General features: G+C 37.2%; 1 protein-coding gene across 1 annotated transcript in view; it reads left to right on the top strand.

Moving 5' to 3' along the window:
* The window catches only part of si:ch211-269e2.1 (cohesin subunit SA-2), a 51,096-nt gene that overhangs the window by 37,433 nt on the left and 10,520 nt on the right, over nucleotides 1–3,143 (top strand). The window contains exon 26 of the mRNA XM_014027810.1: nucleotides 2,899–3,035. Within this exon, the coding sequence (XP_013883264.1) occupies nucleotides 2,899–3,035 (137 nt within the window). The remainder of the gene's footprint in view (nucleotides 1–2,898; nucleotides 3,036–3,143) is intronic.

Below are 3,143 nucleotides of genomic sequence, written 5' to 3'. Positions count from 1 at the left end.
TATACATAATAGTATATAAGCATAGTATCTATTTCAAAAGTAATGTCTCACATAAGATTAAATTAAAAAATATTGCTTATATTATACTTTTCTCAATTTTCAAACATTTTCTGTCTCACATACTTAAATAGACAAATATCTAAAATATCTGTTTTATGAAATCTAAGAAAACAAATGTTTTAATATAAAAACTTTTTTTTTTAACTGGCTTTTCTCATTACTACTATCACCACAACTTCTACTGCAACAAATACAACTACTTCTTTAAATATTATGATTTCTACCACAAAAAAATACCACTACTTTAACTACTACAACTACTACTATTACGACCTCTGCTAGAAATCTTGGTTTCACTTTTGATAAATCCTTAAAATTAGATAAACAAGTTAGTTCTGTCGTTAAATCAGGTTTTTATCACTTGTGGATTTTAGCAAACGTTAAATCTTATTTTAGTTTTAAGGACTTTGAAGGACTTGTCCATGCCTTGGTTACATCTCGTTTGGATTACTGCAATTCATTATATAAAGGCACGGATAAATCACAGATGCAGCAACTTCAGATGACCCAGAATGCAGCATCACGGCTCCTTACAGGAACCAGGAAGCATGACCATATAAGGCCTTTACTGGCATCTTTACATTGGCTGCCTGTTCTTTATCGGACAGACTTTAAGGTTCTTTTATTAACTTAAATCTTTAAATGGGCTAGCCCCCCCCCCCCCTTCTTATCTTCGGGATCTTTTAGGATTTCGGCCCGTGCCCACAACCCTACGATCAAATAACCAGTTATTACTGACAGTTCCTCGGACTCGACTTAAGAGGAAAGGAGATGAGGCTTTTTCTGCTGCCGCTCCTATTTTCTGGAACAACTTACCTCTCCAGATTAGATCTGCCCACAGCCTGGATCATTTTAAATCGCTTCTTAAAACTCATTTTTTATTCTTTGGCTTTTAATTGAAGTATTGTTTGATACTCAGTTTTTATTATTGTCGTTCTCTCTGTGCAGCACTTTGGTCCAGTTTTATACCTGCTTTTAATGTGCTATATAAATAAATTGGACATGACATGACTTCTACAACAAATACTACAACTTCTACTACAACAACTACTTTAAGTAGCGCAACTTCTACTAAAACTACATCTTCTACTACCACTACTAATACTCTTAAATATCAGGTTGTGTACACGCAAAAACAAGGATCAGGCACAAAAACTACAGAATTTGGAAGTGAAAGCAACAAATTTATTTGCAAAAACAGAATATGCTGATGTGGCAGCTGAAAATGTACTTAAAGTATTTACGAAGAAAAACTTCAGAACACGGGAAGACAAGACTGACTTTGGGAAGTACGATGAAACGACATGACAGAAAACTGGAGACAGATTTTAAAGAGCTACACTTCTGAGCAGACAACAAACACCTGGGCAGAGAAGATCAGGTAAATGTGGGCGGGGCCAGAGCAGAGACTAAATTAATCTACTAGAACTGAATATAAAATGTTTATTTTAAAATTAATTACCTTATAGGATATTGTAGCAACCTAAAAATGCGTTGCATTATTTGTGATTTTTTTTCCCTTTAAATGTCCTCAGGTTGACATTTTATATAGTTTAGAAAGGATTTTTGTTAGAATAAAATAGAATGAGTATGGATTAGAAACAATACATAAACATTATAGAAATCCAGACAACTGTNTTAATTAAATTTTAGGCCCTCAATAAAATAAACAATCAATTAAAAAAATAAATTTAATAACTCACTGACATCTAAAACACTGCTTTATCTTCTCTAACTTATGAATAGCACTATCTTAGTAAGAAGTAAAATGTGTAGTCGTCCTCTCTGAGCTGCAGAGGAGCAGAGAGGTATAAAATGTAGAAAAAGTGCCAGTTTAACTTGAGTTTTCCCTCCCTGTTAGGGTTCAAGTAGCTCAGTAGGAGGCGCTGTCGCTCTGCCTGAAGCGCTCATTCAGTGGAGCAGCTTCTCGCGCGAAAACAAACCCATGCAGGTATTAAATGCACGGCCACACATTTGACTTAATAAGCCAGCGCAGAGCCGCCTGCTGACTGGAAATGTGTTCTGATTTCCAACCTGACCTGACAATTGACCCTCAAATTACAAAGGAAGCCCCAGTAATACCTTCAGACTGAAGCAGGATTGACTAATTTGTATGGAAGCGTGTTCGACTTTGTTATGCAAAGTGGTGCAGCTTGTAAACTGATGACAGCGCTGTGCTCCTGTCTGATTTGTAATGAGGAAAACAAGGCTGACACGTGGGAAGCCCAAAGGGGTGTTCTCTTTGTAGAGTCCTGCAGGTAAACTTAGGAATTCATCCGCCACAGCTAAAACGTTTTATTACCTTTACAATAACTTCGACGCATTACATCCACATATGGGAGCGTCCAGAGAAACTCGATAACCGTCCTGGTGGGAATCTCTTAAATGTTCATCCAAATATAATCCAGTATTATTGGTTTTTGAACATGTAATAAAAAAAATTGTGTTTTATTGGATATTCTCTTTTCTTCTTTTTTTTGTTCTGCTTTATGGACAGTGTTTTGTATTAGCTGCAGGATCAGAGATCACTCAGAGGGCAGGGGCACAGAGGAAAATCATAAAATCATGGAAATCTCTTTCCGTGAGAAAATTCCATTAGCTCTGGCTCACCTCCGAGCTCGTTTTATTAGTCTCGTGGAAGATTGAAGCCACATGATGTCACAAGCATAACCATGGTTTGATGTTATCTTTGATTCCCCACCTGGTAAAGCCATTGTGCCCCCCTCCTTTACTTTCTTCTTTTCTTTCTCTTTTATAACGTTCCTTGTGATTAATTGCTCGTCTTTGCTTCACCCCTCCGTTCTCTCTGACCGCTTGGCCTGGGCCACCCCCCCTCAGTGAGTGAGCACTCTGAAGTGGAGAGACTGGAGGACCTTCACAGAAGAAGAAATGTTCTCGCAGCCTACTGCAAACTTATAGTGCACGGAGTGCTGGAGATGAGTGCGGTGGCTGAGATCTACATGTACTACATGAAGGTAATCCCATGAAAACCAAGCAGTGCAGCATTGTTTGCTTTCTTGCAGTAAGATTTTTGTAAAAAAATATATAATATATACTGTATATATACATATACAGTATATATT

This window comes from Austrofundulus limnaeus, unplaced genomic scaffold (genome assembly GCF_001266775.1).
Source record: "Austrofundulus limnaeus strain Quisiro unplaced genomic scaffold, Austrofundulus_limnaeus-1.0 Scaffold686, whole genome shotgun sequence".
In the NCBI taxonomy this organism is placed as follows: domain Eukaryota; kingdom Metazoa; phylum Chordata; class Actinopteri; order Cyprinodontiformes; family Rivulidae; genus Austrofundulus; species Austrofundulus limnaeus.
Note: the sequence above shows the minus strand (reverse complement) of the source record. Positions and strands in the feature narration are given on the sequence as shown.